This window comes from Cyanistes caeruleus, chromosome 17 (genome assembly GCF_971803275.1).
Source record: "Cyanistes caeruleus chromosome 17, bCyaCae1.hap1.1, whole genome shotgun sequence".
Lineage (NCBI taxonomy): Eukaryota > Metazoa > Chordata > Aves > Passeriformes > Paridae > Cyanistes > Cyanistes caeruleus.
In genome coordinates, this window is record NC_141717.1 from 15496205 (window position 1) to 15519635 (window position 23431).

Consider the following 23431-nt stretch of genomic DNA (forward strand, 5'->3'; position numbering starts at 1 on the left):
CAGGCAGGAGGGGACAACCCCAACCTCCCTGGCTGTGGCCAGAGCCTTCACCCACCTCAGCCTGACTCAAAGAACCCCGTTTTGAGGTTTGCTGGTGCGGCTCCCCGGCCTGATGGAGCCCTGGCCCTGCTGAGTTCAGCCCTGCTCAGAGGAAGGGTGAGAGCCATGCCTGGAATCCTGCCCTGAATCCTTTGGGAGCCCCCCCAGTGTCCCCAGAGCTGCTGGGTGGCACCGTGCCCTGTGCCATCAGGCAGAGCAGGGGGTGCAGCTGGGGTGGCACCGAGCACACCCCGAGGAGAGCCAGAGCAGTAACCGTGGGCTGCTGAGCCTTTGGAATATCCACTTCCATCTTTTCTCCTCTTTTTCTCAGCTGTGCTACAACAGCACTCACTCCCTTGTAACCACATCCTAAAAGGATGCCAGGGCTGTCCCGAAATTGTCCCAAAGCCATGCCAGGATTGTCCTGAGTGTGACAGGGCTCTGCCATCCTCACAAGCTGTTTCTACCCCTCTGTTCTCCCCTGAGGTTGGCAGCACCTCGAGCTCACAGAGGGCAGGACCTTGCTGTGCTCAGCCCAGCCCAAAAGCTTCTGCACGGTGTTAGCACTAAATTTGGGTGTAAAACATAGAATTCCATCATTCTGCCTTTCCTGGAGCTGCATTTTGCTCCAGCCTCTTGCTCTGGGAGGCTGTGTCACACCACCTCTGTTTCTCAGCACTGAGGTCACCACATCATGCACTGTGCAATTCAAGTACATTAAAAGATTTGGAATTTTTGCCAACATTTCAAGCTATTCCTAGCAAAGGTGGAAGCTTTGCTTAATTGATGTTTAGTAAAATATATCCTTCCCCCTGCATTACCTGCTGTGTGTCAGGGGCTGCAGCAAACCCTGAGAGCAAACCCCCTCCCTTGACAGGGCATCATTTGGGATCTCACTGCTCCTGGGCACTGGGATGAGATTCCCATCAGATGATGCCACGAGTGACACCCACAGCATTTCTTTTCTCCTGTCCCCCAGTCCCTTACAGGGCTCTTTGGTACCTTCCCTCCCAGTGCCAGCCCCCAAGGGCACAGGGCTGGCTCCTGGCTCTGCCTGCTGCCCTCTCTGCCATGGGCTGTTCCTTAGGAAATCCCATCATCATCATCCCATGCCGTGGCTGTTTCTCTCAGTAAAAACTGCTGTGTATTTTACAGACCCCTCCCAGCCTGTGCTTTCCCCAGGGGGGTGCCTCTGGTCCCCTCTGGTCCCATTCTCAGTTGCATTTTCCCCCTCTGTGTGTCACCAGCCCCTCTCTCCCCTCCGTGAGGCTCAGACCCAGCCCTCACTGTCTCAACTTGAACCCCCCCAGTTCAGCTGCCTGGATTTTGTTGCAATACACATTCAAACCTCAGCTCCTTTAAGAGTTTTAATCTCCAACAGCTCCCACCTGAGGGTTGGGAAGTGCAGTTTCTTTGCAGATACCTCTGTCCAAGCAGACGCTTCCAGGAGTTGCAGTTGTCACCAACCTCTGTGCAGTGTAGTATAAAGTGGACTGTGTATGGAAATAAGTTTAAAATGTTTACAATTTTGTATATATTATATATATAAAAATATCTTTTGAGAGAACAATCTGTGATTCTGTATTTTCGGTGTCTGTGTAAGCAACTGCAACTTATTTTCAATAAAGAGCTAAAAATGAATAGAAAAAAAAAAAAAAGATTTGGTAATAACTTTATTGAATCAGGTGAGCACAAGGAAGGAGGAGACTGCAGCATCAGGCCCCAGAGATGCAGCAGCTCGAGGGAACTCCCAGCAGCACCTCCCAGGGAACTCAGAGCTGCTGATGGAGAAGGAACTGAAACCCAAGGGAAGACAGAAGATGCTCCTGCAGGGAAGACATTTCACTCCCTCAACTTCACAAACCAAAGGGATGGGGAGAGTTGCTGACTGGAAGTGGTGGCAGCACCCTCAGGGGTCCCTGCCTTGGGACCAGGATCAGCTCCAGGACCCTGAGTGAGGCAGGAACAGGGACTGCCAGGGACTCGTGCAGTGGATGAACAAACATGCAGCCAAATCACCCTCCCCAGCCCCTTCTGGGCCAAATCCAACATGGGCAGGTGGTCAGAACAGTCTGAAATATTCAAGAAAGGAAACCCAAAGCACTCTGCAGCCTGAGAGCAAGCAAAAGTAACACATGTAAGGCAAGGAAGAGTGGCTGTAGCAGGAGTAGCTCCTGGGTAATGCTCTGAGCTCGATTTCATAGAAATGATGCTGCTAGAAAAGCTGTGTTTCATCACTACAAATTACATAAATTAATTTCAGCTTTATTCCTACATGTTAGAGAAATAACTAAACCTGGAGATGGGAGAGAATCAGACACTGAACTACAGCCACAGGGGGACTCCTGGCACTCCATCACCTCAGAGCTGCAGCTGGAGGAGTCACTTCAGAGCAGGAAGAGATTCCTCCCCTTCCTCTGAGGTGGAATTTGGGAATGCCAAGAGCAGGAGCAAAGCTACGTCAGCCCGGTGTTACCGAGGGAGGTGCAGGTGTCAGACCACTGTAAACAGATAAATGCACTTAAAGGCACTGCAGAAAACATGGTCAGTGATCAGCAGCATTTAATGTCCCAGGATGCTGTTGGGAGCTCCCACCAGTAATACATCCATGAAATTAGAAACATGGCAGTCATTAAATAAAATTCCCATGTGCTTTACGGAGAGTAAAGCCTTAATGCTGTTTACTGTACATGCAGGGCTACAAAATCAGTTTCTTGAAAGAACTTTACAGAAAAAAGTCAGAGGCAACTTCAAATCTTGCACAGATCAGCCCAATTCTTCAAGCAGCAGAATTGACTCTGTTTGCAGAAAGGAAAACTCTGCAGCCCAGTGCTTGCAGCTCTCCTGGTCACACACCCCAGTGAGCAGCACCCTCTTGCACCTTTTACCCCTGACTAGTGTGACCTTCACTGAAATAGCACAAAAAAAACCAGAATGTTATAAGGGAAGCCACTTCCATTCATTTCAGTGATCCATAAACTTTCCCCACCCCCAAACCAGAAAGAAACCCCCAAACCAGAAGCTTATTCCCCTATTGTGTCCCCTGTCATTCTGCAGATCCCAAAGGATTCCCAGCTATTGCATGTTCCAGGAGGAAGGAGCCCTGCCTGCAGCTCAGCCTGACCCCAGGCTGGATTTGGGAGCTCAGACAGCGGGTGGGGACGAGCTCTGGCACATTCCCCTGATCCCTTTGCCCAGGAGGGCTTCCCAAGTCACCTCCTCCTCCTCACTGCCTCAAGGGCACCGGCCCCCAGCTACTGCCAAACCTCATTCCAAAGTGCAATCCACAGCCAGAGCCTGGGTGGTGGCCCTGGGGAGAGCTAACTGATGATCCTGCTGATTGCCTGCAGCGAGGGGAACTCCTCATCCTCGATATGCAAAGCTTTGTGGGTGACCACGTCCTGCTGGGTCAGCACCTGCCTGCACGTGGGGCAGATGTAGCAGTCGAGCTCGGCGGGGGAGTCCGTCTGCCAAACATTCTTTTTGTTCTTTTTGGGTTTGTTGGAGCTTTGTTTCTCCTTGATCCTGAAGTCGTTGTGAGCAGAGAGCAGTTCCTGCTGCTTGGCTGTGTCTGGCAGCAACACCAACAACTCCTTGAAAATCTTCTTGAAGTTTTCCCCCAGCAGTTCCCGGCAGCTTTTGTAATACTGAGCTGCAGAGATCAGCCCCTGCAGGGGACAGGGAAGGGCAATAATCAGAGGAAAATAAACATTTATCTATTTAAAATCCCACTGGAATTCAGGAAATTCGGGAATGCACTCACCTGCCTGAACTGCCCAGAATGAGTTTTAAATTTATTGAACTTGGACTCGTCACTCTGAAGAAATTCTTTAATGGACTGTATGAGCTGGATGTTCCTCTGCTGGAAGTTCTCAGGTATCAAGTATGATCCGTGACAGGATTTTGGCCTGTGTTGGAAAAGACCAGAAGTGACCCTGACACTGGTTTGTGTCACACAAAGATGCCCTGGGACATAAATCACAAGGCTGCTCTGCTTTACAGCTGCACGTCCTTCCTCCACCCAGCTACACAAAAAGCAGCAGACAGCTGTCTTTTGTCAGGATAACAAAATACAGAATTTCCATATCAGATTCCAGCTTTACACAAACAGAATGTTTAAAATCCAACTTTAACGTGGTCCTGACGAGCTGGGTGCACTCAAAAGACCTGAGCAAAGACCTCAGTGTGAATAATCCAACAGATAACACAGGTAATCTGTATTGAACTGACACAAAGTTTTCCCTCTCCTTTTCCCAAAACCTCCTCTTTCTGTCCCAGAAGGAACCAGACTGGAAAGATCAGAGCAGTGAAGGTCACCAAGGAGAACAAACCTCAGCAGCCTGCTGCTGGAACTCCTACAGAATCAATGGCAACTACAGGAATACATTGGAGCTGCACATTTCCAAATAAATCTACAATAAACCAAGGTCTGAGCAGCCAAAACATTGCACAGGTTTGCAGTTCCTCACACTTTTAATTACACAGGGCTGTTTTATGCAGTTCTCCTGACTCCAACCCTTCCCAAGGGGAATCCTTCCCCAGCTGACCCCACTGTGTGCTGTTTGGAGCCCCTGTGACACGAGGGAGGTGTCCCACAGCCCTGGCAGGCCCCTGACTCACTCTTTCAGAGCTGTAGTGACGGGTTCAGAGATGGTGGAGGATGGGATGACAGCGAAGCCCGGGGGGGGTTTGCTGACAGGCACCGACAGGCCCGGAGGCAGAGGAGGGTTCTTCAACAGCACCACGGAGTTAAAGCCTGAGGGAAGCAGGGAAAGGGCAGGAATTAGAGCACCCACAGACCCCTGGCTAAAACCCACACCAGTGCCTGACACACTCTGCAGAAGCACCAAGAAGAGTTTGCAGTGCAGACATCACTATAATGGAGAAAACCTAAAAAAAAAAAACCTTCAAGAAGCACTTGAGAGTAGCTGATGTTCCTCTACAGAGAAAGTGCTTTAATTATTCATTTACTTTCTCAATGGAAAATAATTTTGAAAGCCCACTCCAAGTCACAATGAGAAACACTTTTGCATTATTAAAGTGAACAGAAATCACGGGAGGAGGCGGCGGGCCCGGCCTCTCCTGCAGGAGCTGCACAAAGAGCGGCGCCGGCGGCTCCCGATGCCATGAGAAGCGCTCCAAGTCACGTTTGTTGCTGTCTCTGCTTTCACAAGGTCATGGCTAAAAGCATGGCAGGAAACCTCTGCCAGCACAGGAGGAAGTGAAGTGACAAGCAGTGCCAGCAGGGACAGGACACAGCCAGACTCCCTTTGCCTGCAGCGCCTTCCAAGGCAGATCTTGGAGCACAACACACGGATGTGTCAGTCCTGGGGACAGGGAAAAACCAGCTCTTCATCCATGAGCCACCAGCAAACACCTCCAGCTGAGGGGCAGAGGTGATTCCTAGGGGACATTCCAGCACCCACTGTGACACACAGGCTGCCTCTACCTCCAGAGCCCAGCCTGGCACCTGAGGGCAGAACCTCACCTGAGAGCCAGAAGGAGTTTACACAACAGATCCACGTGTTCCCTGGGCTCTCCCCAGGCAAGGCTGGCCATACCCAGCAGTGCTTCCCCATCCCTGGAAGCATCCAAGGCCAGGCTGGAGCAACCTGGTCTAGTGGAAAGCACCCCTGCCCACAGCAGGGAGTGGAATGAGGTGATCTTTAAGATCCCTCTCACTCAAACCATTCCACAGCACTGTGATTCATTCCCTGCTTACCTGGTGGAGGGGGCATCCTGGCTGATCCTGAGCTCCCAAGAGCTGGGAAGTCTTCCTGAGGTAAAGGGCATTTGTTAGTCACTGGGGGCTTTTTAAGGCCGGGGGGCTCTTTGGGTGTAGCACAGCCAGCTGATGTTTTCTCCGAGTGCCCGTTGAGGACAGCCGTGGCTCTGTCGGGGCCGTGAGCAGCAGAGAACGCCCTGCAGGGCTGCTCTGCCTCTGGGAGCTTCTCTGGCGCTGGCCTGGGCAATGGTGTCTCCTGGGATGGGTGTGAGGATGACAGGCTCTGCTTCTCAACCCCCATCTTCTTTTTCTTGCCCACTTTCGTAAAAGTTTGTGAGGTAGAAGCTGCCAGCAAGGACGAGACGTCAAACATGGTCGGGGTGTTGCGGATCTCCTGAGTGGTCAGGCCCCCACCGCCGTCCTCCTCGTCCGACTCACAGAGTTTATTGCTCTTCTTACTTCCTTTGGAGGTGTTCAAGGACGGTTTTTTGGCTGGCTGGTTGACACAGGGGTTGCTCATGGCTTTGACCACGTTTTTACTGGAACCATTGTTCCACGCAGATGTGATGTGAGTTACTGTCTTATTGGTGGGCTTCACTTTGGACACCAGGGCTGGGAAATCCTCCTCCTGGAAGGCCGCTTTCCTGGCAGTCGCCGTGTATGTCAGAGACATCCCTGATGAGATGGTGGGAGCTGCAGAGGAGGACAAACTTGGGAAATCCTCTTCTTTCAGTTTAACCACTGCTGGCTGGGCAGAGCTGTGGGGAAGGGAAAGGGTTTGAGTTACTGAGGCAGCAGAAGCCCAAGGGACAGCACAAACCCACAACTCTCCACTCCTTATCAGACTGTCACTTAGGGTGGCACAACAGGAATTGGACTGGATGATCCTCGTGGGTCCCCTCCAGCTGAGGACATTCTGTGATTCTATTCCATGATTCCAAGCCCAAGCCAGGAGCTGAAGCAATGCCCAGTGCTGCTCATGCTGGTGAGCGGCACAGAAACAGCTCTGTGGGCAGGGGAAACCTTGGAGGGATCAAATGATCTGGAAAATTATTTTCCCCAGAAATGCAGAACACATCAATCAGCTTCTAAATGTGCTCTGTCCCTGCTGCAGCCCTGCCCAGACTCACCCTTGGAGAGGTCCTGCTGCAGAGCCGATTGCTGGAAAGTCATCGTGGCTGAGCGCTCCGTTAGCAGCTGCTTCTTTTGGAACACGGACAGAAAGAGCAAAAACATTGTTTTCAACCCAAACCCATTCATTCCAGAGCAGGGGCTATCAATGGCCATGACAGCAGCACTACCAAGGCCTATTTTCAGCAGCTGATGATGTCATTAACTGACATTCCAAAAGAACAATTTAAATCCATGCATCACTATTTCCTTCAATTAACTGTGTTGCCCATTATGTCGTGGCATTCAGGAGATTCATGATACTTTAAATGAGTAAAACATGGGTAAGGCAGAACTTTCTGAGGGAACCTTCCAGACACTGAGATGCCCTGCAGCTGCAGGACCTGTCCAACACTCACCTGTGACATCATTTGAAGACTTTGGCACACGTTTGGAGCCAAGCATGTCAGGATCCCTCAAATCCTCCTTTCTCCCCCTGCTGCTGCTGCCTTCCTCTTTGTCCTCCACCCTCTTCTTCTCTTCCTGCCGTTTGGCTGCCACAGATGCCCTGACTGCTGCTGCAACATCCCTGTCCTCTTCTTCCCTGCAGGACAGGGCAGATTCCCTTGGTCAGACAGCAAGGGGCACGGAGCAGCTGCCTCGCTGCAGTCTCCCCTCTGCGGTGCCAGCTCTGGTGACATCCCTGATCTCCTGCTGCCACCTGCTGAGAAGCCCAAACCAGCCCCACCACTCCAATCCACCCCAGCCAGGCAATATTTCCCCCCTGGATTTCCAAGTTCCACGTGTGGGAATAATGATCTGGGCCAGAAGAAACCGGGGTGAACTGGCAGAGACAGTACCACGGATGCAGGGGGCACCTGTCTCTGCCCTTCATTTCCAAAGGTATGGAATCATTCTTGGAGGCCACAGGAACTCTTTGAGACGTGGCTGGGCATGAACTCTCCACACATGCACGATCCACATGTGACACCAACAGAGGAGTGTTTTGGGATGGACTTTTTTCCCCAGTGGGATCACCAGTAATGAACCAGCTGCCCATCCAGCAGGAAAAAGAAGAAAATAAGATGTGCAGAGGTCTGGCGTAGATGAAGAGACATAGAAATGCAAAGTTTCCTTTCAATACTTAACCCTCTTCCTTTTCCAAAGCACTCAGTCTGGCCACACAGAGATCTGTTAGTTCAATGAAAAGCATGGCCCTTAGAACAGGAATTTCATCATTACCCAGACCAAAAGCTCCATTAAACCTGTACAGACTTGTCACCTACTTCAGAAAATCCTATTTAGAGAAGCTTGCATAAAAACAGCTGCTGGAATAATTTAGGGTTCCGAGTTAATTTAACCCATAAGTTGAGGGTGACATTGTTTGTTTCCTGAGCTGAAATCTCACACAAAGTAATTCCATGATGACCAAGCACATAGCCAGGACACAGGCTTGGACTTGGATTCACCATGGAGGCCTCCAAGCTTTGTACCATTTCCTTCCTCCTAACCCACCAAAATACTGTGAATTGGCAAGTAAAAGCCAACACTAAATGGGAATAAAACTCCACACAAAATTGTGCTACTCACCTCTTGTACCTCCAGCTGCCTCTCCTGTTCTGCTGGTTCCCTCGGCTGCTCAACCTGCCTGCCCTCCCTTGCCTGTTGAACCTGTCAACCTCCTCGTAGTCCTCAGCACCTACAACACCTAAAACAGGGGGAGGGATGATCACTCTCAGTTATTTCTCTAATGTGGGCATCACACCGTGCCTAAGAAATACAAAATATACTGGTAGAAATAAATTGTCTTCATTTTCTTCTGATGACCAAGTCAGCAGCTCTCCTAAAATTACCTGTCCTCATTAAACTCACACAAAGGGAAAAAATCCCACAGAAATGCAGGCAGGAAGGGATGTCTGGGGATATCACCTGCTCCAGCCCTTTACTCAAAGCAAGGCCAGCTCTGAAACTACATCACAGGGCTTTGTCTGGGCAAGTTCTGGTTATTTTCAACCTCTGCAGCTTCTCAGGCTGGAGAAGCCTTCTCAACCTCTGCAGCTTCTCAGGCTGGAGAGGCCTTCTCAGCCTCTAAGGTGCTGCTCCAGAGCTTGTCTACCTCCTTTGGGAAGAATCTCTTTGTGGCTATAAAATATCCACCAGGTGTTCTTGAAAAACTCTTAGAGAATAAGAGCCACAGAACGATTTGGCTGGTGGGAGGGACCTTAAAGAACATCTTGTTCCTGAGCAGGGACACCTTCCAGCAGAGCAAGCTGCTCCAAGCCCTGTTCAACCACGGGCACTTTGAGGGATGGAGCAGCCCCGGCTGTGCCTCCCCCCTCTCCCGGGTGGCCGTGGGTGCCCCCTGGCCGGCTGACCCTCGGTCCTGCGCGGGTGCCGGGGTGTGTAGGTGAACTGCAGGTCGATGTGGCGGTTCTGGCGCGCCTCGGCGCGGCTCTTGCTGTGGCAGGCGCTCTTGTGGGCCTTGTAGTCGATCTCGGTGCGGAAGGCGTGCGTGAACTGCTCCGAGCTGCAGCGGCCCTCCTCGCACAGGAAGTGCTTCTCCCTGAAGTGCTCCCGCAGGTATTCGTAGTCACTGGCAAGGGAAAACACAGAGCTGACCCTTCCCACCCTGTGACACAGCCACTCCTGAAAGGGTGGTGCCTTTAAGCTTTAGCTTTCATATTTCCACATTCCACTGCACTAGTGTGTGACTCTGAACTTCACATCAATCAGCAAGTTCTCCTCACAGCCCAGTCAGGCACAACAATCCTTTTCCAGCCCAAAAACCAAGGATACTGTTGCCTTGGTTGTTGCAAGGGAACATCCAAAGGGATGTTTGGATATCACCTGCTCCAGCCCTTTACTCAGAGCAAGGCCAGCTCTGAAACTACATCACAGGGCTTTGTCTGGGCAAGTTCTGGTTATCTTCAACCTCTGCAGCCTCTCAGGCTGGAGAGAGGACTCAAATCAATGATCTGCTTGCCTGTAGTACTCCTGAGCCCCCTCAGAGTCACAGAAGTGGCAGAAGTAGTGATCCCTGCGCAGGTGTTTCAGCAGCTCGTCGTTGTCCAGGTAGCGCTCGTCACAGAACTTGCAGAGGGGGTGGCCCCGGTGGGAGGTGTCATCGGGGTCCCCGTGGATCCTGTGCCGGGCCAGGTCCTTCCTGGAATACCATTTCCTCTCGTAGGTGAAGATCTGGAGATCAGGTATTGTGTTAATACATTTGTATTTATACATTTGTATCTATACATTTGTATTGTTTCCTATGGACACAGAACTAAACGGAACAAGTCAAGCTGTGTCCATCTGTAAGGGTGGGAGATTTGCTTCAAAAAGATGCAGTATGACCACCAAGAGCTAAAATTTTTGGTGGAGAGGAAATAAAATTCAAGTGATGGATTTAATTAAATCTAACTTGCATTTCCCTGAACACTGGAAATGGATTTAATTCATTTTTCCCCCATTGAAATCTTTTTATGCTGTACTGAGTTTAAATTATAATCTCTGGGGTGGGAAAACCCTAACTATGTATTTATCAACAAACAGTATTTTGCATTCTCAAAATTAGAAACCCCAGGTGAGCTGTTTTACTTTCCTCTCACAATAACCACCCCAAACAGCTGCACACGGAGGATCCACTTCAGTGAACAATTTGTGTATCACAAGACAACCCTCTGTCCCCACTACCACGTGAGCTGTTTTGGTAGGAAGGATTCTGGAGATGCCAAAAAGATCAACCCAGCCTTGAGAAGAGAATATCCTTTATTTCTGGCCTAGACAAGGACCAGAAATAAAGGTCTGGGAAAAGGTCTTGCTCTGGGAAAAGATTTGTTTGGCTTTGCCAAGGATGATGGACTGAAGCTTCCACAAGTTTAAAAGTTTCTTCTCAGTGGGTACAAGTAACATGGGACTTTTTTCTTTGAAATAAAAAATCTCTACAATATTCTGAAATTAAAAAGCAAGAGTTTTAATATTGTTTGTGTGAGAAAATGGCAAACAAGTTCCCTCAGTGCTGGCTACGTACACTGAGCATGAAGCACCTCACCAGAGCTCAAAGGACACCAGAAACCAAAGGAGGTTCTGCCTTCCTTTCCCACTTCCCTTCAATCAGCTCCAGGGATTCCAAAAATCACAGGGAAGACTCAGCTCAGTTCCCAAACTTATCAGGGTTCATTTAGGTCTCACTCCTTTTTGGCAGCAAACTCCAGTTCACCTGGCACGAACCAACCGTGGCAGCACCACCGTGGGGTTTAATTTAAAATCTGGAGAAGCTCCAGACCCTCTTCATTAATCAGTTTATAGAAGGAGAAAGGCTTAAAATAAAGCAATTGGCCTCACTGCAGGAAGAGGGAACTTAAATAAATCCTTGCTGTTCTGCCTTCCCATCTTCCCAGGAACTCCTGGAGGTCATGGAGGGAAAACCCTTTCCTTCCCACACATCCAAGCAGAGGCCCAGCTCACCTTTAAGTGTTTAACACAGAGCTTGCAGCAGAAGAGCTCGTGCTGCTTCCTCATGTGCTGTTCCAGATCTGCAAAGGTGTTGAAAGGCTTTGCATCCGGGCACAAGGAGCACTCGTGCTGCAGCAGCTTCCTGAGGGATGAGAGAGATTCCCAAAAATGATCCAATTGCCTCTCAGCACCCTGACACCTTCAGCAAAACACAAAAGTTCCATCCCTGGCAGATGGCTCCAGCTTTATGGCTGCCCCTGCTATCTGCAGACAGGGTTGTGACTTGGTTATTCCAAGAATTCTGCTGGATGGCAGGAATGGGATGGAACCAAATCACACTGAGGTTCCAACTGTGGGCTCTGAACAGCCACAGAGCAGGAACCACACTGTCACTGCAAAACTGAGTAAACTGAAACAAACCCTTCATTCCCCTGCTGGAGATTCAGCTGATTCCTGCAACATTCACTTCCAATCCCATTACACTTCCCACTGTCAGAAACTGAGGAAGACAGTGGGGACAGATAAAGAACTGTATTAGGACAGGAGGGAAAAACCCCACCCCAAAACCCCACCACACAATGGTTCCCAAGAAGAGCTGAGCTCTGGTCTCACTAGGAGACTCCCACTCCCTCATTCCCACAAATATCAAGCCATGCTAAACTGTAAATGTACCAAAGTTACATTCTCAGCCCAAATCAGGGTGAATATAATGCCCAATTCTCCAAGGAAAAGGCTCCACTGCCTGCATGGATTCATCTTTTCCACTTCTCCTTCCGTTACCTCAAACCCTCCCAATTAAGATTGTTATTTAAAAGATTTGTAGAACACAATGCTAATGCCACGTTTTTTATTCTTCACTGGTTTTACTTCACCTTTTTTCTCTTCCATTCAGAATTAAGATCTTTGTATGAAGACAATGTTACTCTTCATGCAATACTTGGCACACCTGGGTTTGGTTAGTCCTTATTCAGCACAGCAGTAATTACAATTATAACAGTAATTAAGTCTTTATCAATTTTCACAGCAGCCATGCAAGGAATGGGAAGGTTTTCAGCAAGTCTGCTGCTGTTAAAGATGCCAAAAATGACTTTTATTGAGAGAGCAAAGCTTGTGCTGTTGTGTTGGTGAATCCAACACTGCAGCCCCGAGGAGCTGATGAGTGCCCAGTGCCCTGCTCCAGGCTGTCACCTTGCCAAAAACACCTGCACAGGCAGGTGACTCACATCCCCAAAATCCCAGGAAACCACAGCACCCCGCCCTCGCACAGCAGCGCTTCCTGCCACGTCCTGTGCACCACCACGTGCTCGAGGGACATTCCAGGGAGGAGCTCACCTGTACAGCGCATAAACCTCCGCATCCATGAAGTAAATGTCGTATTTCTTCTCATGCTGCAGCTGCTGCAGGGCTATGGAGGAGAAGGATGGGAGCTTGCGCCCGAACACCACCTGTGGGAACAGCACCGGGATCAGCTGTGGGATTCCAGGCACAAACTCTGGGAGCTTCCCACGCACTTGTGCCAGCCTCAGCTGTCACCTCCCCCGGGCAATGTCCCCTGCTGCCAGCAGGGCCACGGGACATGTCAGCAACCCGCCAGGGATTGGCCCAGCCTGGCCTCTGGAGTTTGAACGAGATTAGGAAACGTTTGTGGTCTGTTTTGCTCCTACAGCTGTTCCCAGAGCAAATATCCTCAACCAACACAACCCCTTCCACAGCCAATGCTTGGCAGGAGCCCTGCCCTCGGCTCCTCCCCGTCTCCTGGAGGATCACACCAACCTGGAGTCTCCAAGTGACAAGTGACTCAGTGTCTCGGGGTGGCAGGGAAACCACTGTTTCTTCTTTCCTTAACTCCAAGGAAAGCGAGGAGCTGAACACACAACAGTTCCTGAATCATCCGAACCACACACCCCTCTCAGGGCATTTCCTTGCTCCCAGCTGCCCTGGCTGGGCTCTGAGCACTGCAGCTCCCACTGCCTGCTCCAGCACACATTCCCAGCCTGGGAATTACTGGGGCAGCAGAAACCTCTAGGTAACAGCTGGAGTTACCAGCCCTGAAAGGCTAGAGACATAAATACAGTAAAGAATTTCAGTTCTTACAGCAAAAGCTACATTATAAAGTAGAAGTAGATTCCCAGAGCAGCTGGGGCTGTCCCTGGATCCCTGGCAGTGCCCAAGGCCAGGCTGGACGGGGCTGGGGCAGCCTGGGACAGCGGGAGGTGTCCCTGCCATGGCAGGGGTGGCACTGGATGGTCTTCAAGGTCCGTTCCATTCCAAACCACTCCAGGATTTTATGATTCCATGATCCCTCTTAAGAGCTGATACCTCCTAGAGCAGGGAGCAAAGGCTCCATTCTCTGCTGCCAGAGCGAGTCCTGCTGCCTTCACACCATAAACATTCACTCTAAACTCCATTTTCTTCACATTTTGTTTCCCACTCGCCCAGAGGGCGGCGGCACCCCCGGGAGCGGGGCAGAGGGCGGATAACCCGGGCCGTCCGTGCCCGCCGCTTCCAGCGGGCACATTCCCCGTCCGCGCCGCGCCCGAGCGCTGCCCCGCCCGGCCCCGGGCCCGGCCTCACCTGCCGCAGCTCCTCCCGGCACACGGCGCAGTACCGGACACCGCAGAGCGCCCGCATCCGCACGGAGCAGCGGTAGCAGATCGGGTGCTCGCAGCGGCCCAGGGCCACCACGTCCAGCTCCCCGCAGCACAGCACACACGGCCCCTCCGCCGGGCCCGGCCCCGCGCCGGCCATGGCGGCCATGGCGGCCTCGGCCCCGCGCCGCCCCGCCCGCACCACTGAGCGCGGGCTAGAGCGCCGCCCCACCATAGAGACGTGCGCTCTCACAGCGCTCATCGGCCATAGAGCTCCGCCCAGAGCGCCGCCGCGCTGCCGGAATGGATTCCGCCCAGGGCGACAGCACCACCCGCCCAGTGCCGCCGTGCGGTCCTCCAGCGGCGGCCATAGAGACGCAGCGCGGTGACCATAGAGATGCGCGGGGCGGAGCGACCCCAGCCCGGCCGCTCTGGCTCCCTCTCGGTGGTTGCTCTGAGGAGGAGGAGGACGACCCCGGCTGTTCGGGGGTCTCGGACACATTTGGGGTCCCCAAATCCTTGGTGGTTGTGGGGACGCGGGGACCTCAGACTCTGCACCTCAGCCTGTGGGGACATGGGGGACCCAGAGCTGTTCCTGCCACCTCAGCCTGTGGGGACATGAGGGGCCTCAGCCCATTCCCGTCCCCCGCTGCTGATTTATGTGGGATTTTCCCAGGACAAACACCTCCCCTGGGGTGCAAACAGACCCTCCATGGATTCATCAGATCGACAGTTCCGCCTTTTGATTTAATTTTTAATTTTATAACTCAGCTGTGCATTTTCCCAGGTAAACTGGGGGTGATTAGGGAAATAAAAGTGTTAAAAACGTACATGAAACACTGCAGGCGCTGGGATTGTGTATTATTATAGATACACATTATATTATTGGCTTTTTGCAAATATTGAAATGAATGTTATATATATAAGGTTAGAAAATTTTGTTGTATTAATATAGTTCCTTTATATATTTCTGTTACTGAAGAAACTTAGAAATAGCAATATAATACATGTATGTTGAGCTATGGCATAGTATTAAAACAAAAACTATCTTTGTTTGTATAACCCAAAGACTGAAAAAGATACAGACCTCCCTGCATTCTTAAATTATTCAGATGAGGACAGCAGTGACCAGAGCTCTGGGGGAGGAATTTATTGCATTTCTGTTATCAGGGAATGTGAAACTCGGTGGAGCCAAGAAGATTGATTTATTGGGAAGGGGGCAAGAGAAAACTAAACAGAAGAACACCAAAGATCCTAAGAAGAATGTATGAATATATATGAGAATTTATGGATATGTAGTAGGATTCCATTTTTAAGGGACAATCCTATGTTAGTAAGGTTTGCTCTCTTGGCTGAATGCAGAGACACCCGGCTGTATCTGTATATTTTATTTATTATTATTTTTATCTCCTAATTGTCTTTCTATTAAACTTATAAATTCTATACAAAAATATGCGAACCTCGTTTTTCACAGTAGCCACTAGAGCAGGAACACAGATGAGCTCAGTGTAATATAAATAAACCTTTATTTGCTGCAGGCGCTCAGTCACACACAGCATCCAGGTTCCAGCTCTCCAGAGCCAGCCCAGGTGAGCTGGGGTCACACCTGGGTGGAAAAGGGAAAGCTGTGTCCCCGTCCTGCCCTGTCAGCTCATCCCCGATTGAAATCCTCCCTGTTCCCGAGGCGCAGAGATGGGAATTGCGGCTGCCTGGACAGGAGAGGGTGCTCCAGGAGCATGGAAAAATGCTTCAACAGCGGCCATGTTCCTCTAGAAGTGGAAAAAAGGAGGAAAAAAAAATGATAAAAGCTTGTTTGGCGACAGCGCAGAGGAATGCACAGGAAGTTTTTCAAAGTTTGCTGTCTCCCAACTCTTTTTCTTCACAGATCCCTGCTAAGTGACCAACATAGGATCACCGAGTCATCAAACCTTGGAATGGTTTGGGTTGGGAGGGACCTCGAAGCCCACCCAGTGCCACCCCTGCCACTATCCCAGGGTGTTTTAAGCCCTTTCCAACCTGGCTTTGGACCCTCCCAGAGATCCAGGGGCAGGCACAGCTCTGGGAATTCCATCCCAGCTCTTCAGCATCCTCACAGCCAGGAATTCCTTCCTCATATCCCATCTAACCCTGCCCTCTGGCAATGGGAAGCCATTCCCCCTTGCCCTGTCACTTCAGTGCACGATAAAATTCCTACTGAATTCCTAGGATTAGCACCTTTATGGTTCCAATCTTCTTTCTTTTCCCTGAATTCCTTGTCATTTGAGTCAAAAGTTGCTCTTCGTTTTCTTTGAGCCATAAACAATCATTTCAGAACAAAGCAACTCATCAAACAGATCATTAAAACATCCCCATGATGTTCACCAGCCTTGGTTAACAACATCTATGCCATCAAATAAATTAAGTAATAGATTTGTTAAGTGTTTGGGAACAGATAATGAAGGATTTGAACAATTTGGATCATTGGGTACAACAGGTAATATTTACTTTCTCCTAGAGAGCCCCATTTATCCCTCTTGAGCGTGGAGTGGGATAACACACGTCTTGCTAATCAGAACTGAAGTGTGTTTGGGTGGGGCTGCGTGGAATAATTAGGAATGACTGGGGATGCTGGCTGTAATTACTCCAGGAAATGTTCCCCGAATTAATGACGCTGTTGAAAATGTTTTTGTGCCCCAACTGCATCACCCAATTTTGGAGAGCAATTAGCATGAAATGAGCTGGAGGCTGCTGGCAGTGCTGAGTGTCACTTGGCTGGGCAGTGACACCATGGCTCAGGATCACAAACACACCTGAGGAACTGGGCTGGAAAGGGACATTACTCATTGCCAGGACGATGGGACACGGACACTCAGCAGGAGTTGGGACATTTCAGAGCTCAGCTCTGGTTGGTGACATCATTTCCCACCAGCCCAGGAGCACCCAGGACCTGATCCAAAGCCCTGATCCTGCCAAGTGTGTCCATAGCAGTGTGGTTTTCCCCCAGGAGCGTGTGATCTTCCTGGTCCTGTTGTTTTCCAGGCAGGCAGCAGCTCCTCAGCTGGGGCAGTTTCTCCTTTTGGGATGATATTTGTTATAATCAGTGTCTGGGGGGGAAACCACTGAAGATTCCGTGTCCCTTCATGGTGCAGGTGAACTTCCCCCACCACAGACAACTCGTGCTAGGTCAGATCCCATCCTCAATTTTCACATCCAGGGAGTTCATTTGGAACAAAACCCATGTAAGGATATCACAGAATGTGCTGGAAGGAACTTTAAAGATCATCTGTGTTCCTTCCAGCACAGGCTGGAGGCCAGATCCATCCCTGACCTCTCCATCCACCATGGGATGATCCATCCCAGCTTTTGGCACGTTGCCATTGGCAAAGTTGGGTGTCTTTAGCACCTCTTGTTCTTCCTCCACAGCACGTGTTCTTCTTCCACAACAGCCCTTCCATGGCACCATGGCCTCAGGCTGCACCAGGGAACCTTCAGGTGGGATATTGGGAAAATTCCTTCATGGAGCCCAGCACAGGGCAGTGTTGGAGTCCCCATGCCTGGATGTGGCACTTGGGGACACAAATGAGTGCTGGGAGCATGGTTGGACTCAGCAGTGTTGGAGCTCTGTTCCAGCCTCAATGATTCTGTGATTCCATGATTCCATATCCTGCTAACACAGCTCTGCTGCTACCATGACTTTTCCAGCAGTTGAACACATCTTTCCACAGCTGTAAAATGCCAAAAAAAACCCCTCTCTGTTTCATTTTGACATCATCACATAAGATATTCCCACTCTTCTGGCATTCCCCCCATCATCAAGCAGCACAAAGAATTGCTAAAAAGCCAACATTGAAACCTTCAAACTTCACCAAAGCCTGGTTCCAGCTCCTCACCCTTCTGGAGAACCATCCTGCTGGTGCCTGTGAGTCATGTGTTGAGATTAATTTATTTTGTGGTGCAGAAAGGTTTTTATAACCCTGTTTGAAGGGATTGAATCATTCTTTGCTGATGATTTAAAGATGCTGGTTTATTTCTCTGGAGATTGCAAATGAAAGCCTGATCTTAGCACTGAGTGTGACCCCAAAACATAAAGAAATAAAATTTTATAGGATTAACTGGGTTCTAAATATCTTAGATGGTGCTTAGTTCTATGTGTTGGCAGGCAGGGAATGTTTCCTTCCCAAGAAAAAGGGTTAATATTGACACTTGGGATAGTTGATTTCCATGTTTACTCGCTAAATATCCCATAATAACTGCAGGAAAAGGCTCTTCTGCAGTCATTTCATCATCAATAAATACACTTTGGAATAACTGATCAGCCTGGAGAAGAGCACAACAAACCCATTCCACTCACCAGAGCAACAGATCCAATATTTATAGTTCAGCACTGCGATGTCCAAATGTAAAACTAAAGGTTAAGCCTTGGAATAATTTCCCATTCCCAGTTTGGTGCCAACGCAGCTCATTTGCAGCCAAGGCTCTCAGTACAGAAGGGGGAGATTTGTCTTCATTTGATAAAGTTTCTGCTAAAAGTGATGATTTTCTCAGCATTTTATTTTGAGGCAAATAAGTCTCAGCCAGCCCCTGAGCAGTGGCTTCTCACAGGTATGAGAATATTCCATTGTATGGAATCTGGGAATGGTTTGGGGTGGAAGGGACCTTAAAGCCCTTCCAGCCCAACCTCAACACCTTCCACCCTCCCAGGCTGCTCCAGGCTCTGTCCAGCCCAGGCTTGGTCACTGCCAGGGATCCAGGGGCAGCCACAGATGTGCCAGGGCCTGCCCACCCTCCCAGGGAACAATTCCTTCCCAAAATCCCATCTAAACTAATCTTCCCTCTGGCAGTGGGAAGCCATTCCCTTGTCTTGGCTCTCCAGCCCCTTGCCCAAAGTTGCACCAGGGGAGGTTAAGGTTGGATATTAGGGAAAATTTCTTCATGGAAAAAGTTGTCAAACCCTTGCCCAGGCTGCCCAGGGCAGGGGTGGAGTCACCATCCCTGGAAGTGTTCAGAAAATGGATGGATGTGGCACTTGGGGACACGGGTTAGCGGTGAACGAGGTGGGGGTGGGTTGATGGTTGGATACGGGGATCTTAGGGGACTGTTCCAACCTTAACCTGTGCAGCTTTGCTTGAAGGCAGATTTATTCTCATCTCCACCCCTTCGAGCCCTCCAGCCACCTCACAGGAGTGCACTGGGAAGCCTCACCTGATTCAATTTCAGGGAAACAGGAGAGCTCTTGGCAGTCCTGTAGGCTTTGGTTGAGATCTCAGGACATTCAAACTAAAGATTCATCTCCCAACTCTTTCTCCTCACAGCAAATGCTGCAGAGCAGAGCAGAATTTACTCTGTACTTCACACATCTGGGTATTAACTCACTGGTGGGATTGGGAATTCCTTCCAGGAGAAAGACTGACTCATGGGCTGGAGGGGGCTGAGGATCTGCTCCCATTTCAGACAGCAGCCCATGGCATCTCTTCTCCCTGCTCTTTTTCCTGCTTCTCAGAGCTTTTGTCTTTGCTGCTTTCCCGAGGCAGCACTGTCATCCCACATCGTGGGGAATTTCTCATCATGGTGCCTTGGTGGTGTCATGGCACACACAAACCACTCTGTGATGCTGCTGCTGCAGCCCTTGATGTGTTTGGAGACTTTTAATCTTCTGCCAAGCACAGGAGAGGCAAAATACAGGGCAGGGTGGGCGATGGTGTCTCACAGTCCATCCTCTCACCCAAGAGACCCCACCAGAGCTGGGTTCTCCAGCTGATGATTCACCCCAGGAATGAAGGGTCACTCCTGCAGCTTGTAGGATGATGGACAACTTCATTAAGCTGGAGGTGAGGACCCCTCAGTGCATTTGCTGGGTCTGGACCTCTGTTTGGTTTTGGTCTCCCATCAGTGATTCAATGATTCCTTCTCTGTACCTCAGCTTGAAGCAGAAATAATTTCGCTGACTCACCTGGGGTTTAACTATTGTCTGTAAAGGGCTTTGAAACCCTAAAGGATCAATGCCTTGAGACTGTGGGTGATTGTGGTGTGAGCTCAGCCCAGAATCCAAGTGAGGAAACAAAATTCTCTTGGCTTGGAGCAGCGACTCCGTGAAGCTCTGCACAAGTATCACAAGTCTGTGGGGTTTTTTTCCTTACCTTTGTGCTAATGGATCCATTGTTTCATGTAAAGGTTTCTCCTGCTCTTGTTCTATCCTGTGTGACATTTACAGTACTCTTTGTTCCATTAGCAAAGTAATTTGAGATAGTTTATTATCCTTTGGAGACTTCACTGCCTTCTGTTTAACTTCCACGTGACTGGACCCTGAAGACAAAAAAACCTCTTAAAATAGTGTGTAAGGATAAAAATAGTGAGGAATGAGTTGTTTCTTAGGAGACAAATAATTAATTTAGTGCACTTTAGCAAGATCTGCAACATTAGGAAACACCCCTTGTTGTTTCCTCTTTCTCTTCAGAGCCACCAAAGCCTGCAGCAGCTTTCTCAGGGAGTCAAGGTGTGTTTTACCTCACAGCTTGAAACCGTAATTTGTTTGTAGCTCCTTTATTCCAGAGGAACAGACAAATAGCATTTAATCACGTTCTGAATCACCGGGGGCAGGAATTGCTCCGTGATCAGAGTTTGTTACACAAGGACACACTCGAGATGGGAGAAAATGGCAAAGGTTGTTATTGCTGGGGCGTTCTGGCGTGCTGCCACCACAACACCTGAGGGACCGGGGCTGATCGGGTCCTCCTCGCTGAGTGCCTCATCCCAGCCCTGCACAAACACTGCTCTGACTCCCCTGGAGCTCAGCAGTGGGATGGGTGTTGGGAAACATCGGGATTTATTGAGCCACATGTGTGGGAATATCTTTTTCTTGCTATCAAGGCTTTGCTCACTCCCAGCATGAAGTAATGCAGGAGGCAGCAGGGATGTGAATGTGGGAAAGAAGGCAAAGGGGAAGTGCAGGAATTTGGTGTGTGAGCAGAGATGGGGCAGTGGGGAATCAGAGCAATGACCTGGGCAGGCAGGCAGGGTGTTCATCGTGGCACATTTTTGAGTGGGATCTGCAGTCCCAGCTCTCTCTGCTGCTGAGCTTACAACCTTGTCTGAAAGTCACCTCCTCACAGCAGCACCTGCTGCGCTCTGCCTTGGGAAGCACCTGGGATGGGCAGCAAAACTCACCCCTTCTCCAACCTTCAGCTTCAGGTTTGTGCCTCCAGCTGATTTCACAGCGGTGAAGCTGCTTTTGGCTGATTTGTGTCCATCTCTCCAAGGCCAACCTGCACAGGAAGGCAGAGCCAGGCAGTGTCCCAGTGAAGACCCTTGGAGCAGGAGGCTCCAAGTTACTCGGGCCAAACTTCCATTCCCTTGTGTGGTCCTTGGCAATGTGCTGAACACTCTGTGCCTCAGTTTCCCAGCATGAAGAACAGGATGATCCCAATTAGCAGAGTTGGATGAATTTGCAGAGTGCAGGAGGGCAGGCTTTGTTCCTCTTCATCCCAAGTGATGTCACCTCCATCCTCTCATACTCCCACAGGGACATGCTGGAGAGCCCAAATGGCCAAAAAATGTCATGTATAGAACAGGCATTAATGGCCAAGAGTGCAGAGGCCCCATCGCAGTGCTGGCCTCTCCAATTGCTTTGTTTTCCTGCTCGGCTGAGTTGCTAACCTTCCAATAAACACCAGAGTCATTATCATAAAAATGTGGAAAATGCTGTCATTAAACCCCACCGGTTTCGCTTTCAAGTGCCTCTTTCTGGGACATCAAATTCATTTAGCTCATTCTCCAAAGCCACAAATCCTGAGTGGCTGCAGTAATGTGTGTGGTGGGAGGTGAGAGCACAGCAGGAATTAAATCGGGTGGAGAGGCTCTTTGGAGAGCTGGGCTGGGTTTGCTGCAGGGGTGAAGATGTGATGTCTCCAGTTGCTCACCCCTCTCTCCCCTCAGCCATGGGGTCCCTCAGGATGTTTTCCAGAAACCCCAGTTCATGCCCTGGAGCTGTGGTGGAGGTGGTGGGTGGTGGGTGTAGTGCAGGAATTGGAGGTACCCTCTGGAGAGCCCGAGCATCCAGCAGGGTGGGAGTTGCAGTTGAGTCTTACTCTTACAAAAAGAGTGATTTTGTTCCAAAATAAAAGAAGAAAACCTTAAATCCTTTCAGCAGCAGAGCCACAGATCCCTTTGGTTAGGCTCCTCAGAGAAGCTGTGGCTGCCCCATCCCTGGAAGCGTTCAAGGTCAGGTTGGACAGGGCTTGGAGCAGCCCAGGATAGAGGAAGGTGTTCCTGCCCACAGCAGGGGCTGGGACTGGATGATCTTTAAGGTCATTTCCGACTCAAACTGTTCCAGGATTCTGTGATTCAATGATGATCCCATTCCCCTTCCCCTCAGCAAATGTGGAATGACATCATTAAGGATTCATTGAGCACTGGGATGGCTGAGCTGTGTCTGTGTGGTTGGGAAATGTGATGCCTGAGCCAAAATCTGTTTTCTAAATAAAAACATAAAAATGGGGTTTCCAAAAGGGCTTGGGGTCAGCTGGATCCTGCCCGGGGTCGATAAACACCTGCAGCGTATGGAAATGATCCGAGAGGCTGAAATCTCAAATGCCTGTGAGTCTGTACAACACTTCCATAGGAACAAGGATTTGTTCAAAAGTTTTTTATCTCCCAAAAATAAGCAGGATTTTGCTCCTCTGGGGGAGTTCCTGGCACAAGCTCACCCCGGAGCAGCACGGTGCCATGTGCCCGCTGACGTGCTACGGTATTTGCGGAGCATCGGCTTCTGCAAGGGGAAGAAGAATCCTAAAATTATCTTTACTTGCTTAGAATATAAATAGAAGACAAATTGCTTATCAGCTGTTTCGTTGGAAAGATATTTAAAAATACTTGGGAGAGGAAACGTGCGCTCTGCTGGAGATCCGGAGCCGCGCTGTGTCCCAGGGGTCTCGGCGCCTCGCGGACAGAGCTGCTGGCTGTCAGCAGGAATCGTTCCTGGGAGGAAAGGGTTCAGGTCATAGAGAGTTTATCAGGGTGACAAGAAAACACACAGAAAAGACATTTCAGGCAGATCCTTGGGAATGAGAAAATCTTCTGTTGCTGGCTGGGAAGGTTGAGCCCACGTTGGAGTGTGGCTGCAGTGAAACAAGAGCTGCTAAATCTGCCTTTGTTTGGGCACAGGGCAGGTGCAGAAGAAGCCAAGAGAAGCATCAGGTGCTTCCAAATCCATTCTTCCCTCCTGGGGAGGAGGGAGTGTAATGGCTTTTGCGGGAGGGTAGCGCGTGTCCCGTGCCGGGTGAGCCTGGGGATGCGCTGGGCTGAGCTGTACCGCTGCCATTCATTAATGGCTCTATTAAACATGAGAGTGGTGAGGCCCTTCTAATGTCCAGAGCACTCAAGGGGTGACAGAAATAGCCCATCCAGCAGGGATTGGCTCAGAGTGAGACGGGAGCCCGCCGCATCCTTACTGTAAAGCTGGGCGCTTCCAAGAACCCGAGCCGTGGATGAGTTGGACTCTGCTCTGCTTCATTACAGGAAGGAGTTGTGCTCTGCACAGATGTAA

The 23431-nt window shown here is 50.1% G+C and overlaps 1 protein-coding gene and 1 long non-coding RNA gene across 3 annotated transcripts; one reads left to right on the forward strand and one right to left on the reverse strand.

Moving 5' to 3' along the window:
- Window positions 1-1699: 1699 nt before the first annotated feature.
- ZNF598 (zinc finger protein 598, E3 ubiquitin ligase) lies at window positions 1700-14298 on the reverse strand. Of its 2 annotated transcripts, none has more exons than XM_086853872.1 (12): window positions 13898-14298; window positions 12656-12768; window positions 11336-11465; window positions 9858-10069; window positions 9250-9467; window positions 8465-8582; window positions 7294-7478; window positions 6895-6967; window positions 5762-6522; window positions 4660-4795; window positions 3803-3947; window positions 1700-3707 (listed from the first exon to the last, which is right to left on the reverse strand). In XM_086853872.1, exons 1-12 carry the CDS (start codon window positions 14171-14173, stop codon window positions 3360-3362), a joined length of 2715 nt encoding a protein of 904 aa, XP_086709998.1. In that variant the 5' UTR covers window positions 14174-14298; the 3' UTR covers window positions 1700-3359. The 2 variants fall into 2 exon arrangements, with proteins under 2 accessions (XP_086709998.1, XP_086709999.1); XM_086853873.1 differs by having other exon boundaries at window positions 6895-6964; window positions 13898-14289.
- Window positions 5521-10832, forward strand: LOC147650084 (uncharacterized). Its single transcript, XR_015277223.1, has 2 exons — window positions 5521-8904; window positions 8941-10832. It is a non-coding gene; the product is annotated as an uncharacterized LOC147650084 (long non-coding RNA).
- Window positions 14299-23431: the final 9133 nt, after the last annotated feature.